Below are 389 nucleotides of genomic sequence, written 5' to 3' on the forward strand. Positions count from 1 at the left end.
AAAAATAAAAAAAATAAAATAAAACAAAACAAAATAAAAAAAATAAAAAAAACAAAACAAAATAAAACAAAAAAAAACAAAATAAAATAAAATAAAATAAAATAAAATAAGAAAACAAAAAGATTAAAAAAATAAAATAAAACAAAATAAAATAGAAACAAATAAAATAAAATAAAATAAAATAAAATAAAACAAAATAAAATAAAATAAAAATAAATGAATTGCTGCTGACAAAATAGTGTTTAGTTTGGGTGTATATATGTTTTTTTGTTTTTTCTTCGGCAACAAAAAAAAACTAAAATTAAATAAATCTAACTCCATCAACTCTTTTGTTAACCAGTCCTGCTGCTGCTGCTGCTGCTGCTGCTGCTGCTGCTGCTGCTGCTGCT

General features: G+C 20.3%; 1 protein-coding gene across 1 annotated transcript in view; it reads right to left on the reverse strand.

Moving 5' to 3' along the window:
* The window catches only part of EMH_0003850 (uncharacterized protein), a gene marked incomplete at both ends in the record, with an annotated part of 3,424 nt that overhangs the window by 2,703 nt on the left and 332 nt on the right, over positions 1 to 389 (reverse strand). The window contains one exon of the mRNA XM_013496523.1: positions 317 to 388. Coding sequence (XP_013351977.1) covers positions 317 to 388 — 72 coding nt within the window. The remainder of the gene's footprint in view (positions 1 to 316; position 389) is intronic.

The sequence above is a fragment of the Eimeria mitis genome, genomic scaffold, assembly GCF_000499745.2.
Source record: "Eimeria mitis Houghton genomic scaffold, Emh_scaff215, whole genome shotgun sequence".
NCBI lineage: Eukaryota > Apicomplexa > Conoidasida > Eucoccidiorida > Eimeriidae > Eimeria > Eimeria mitis.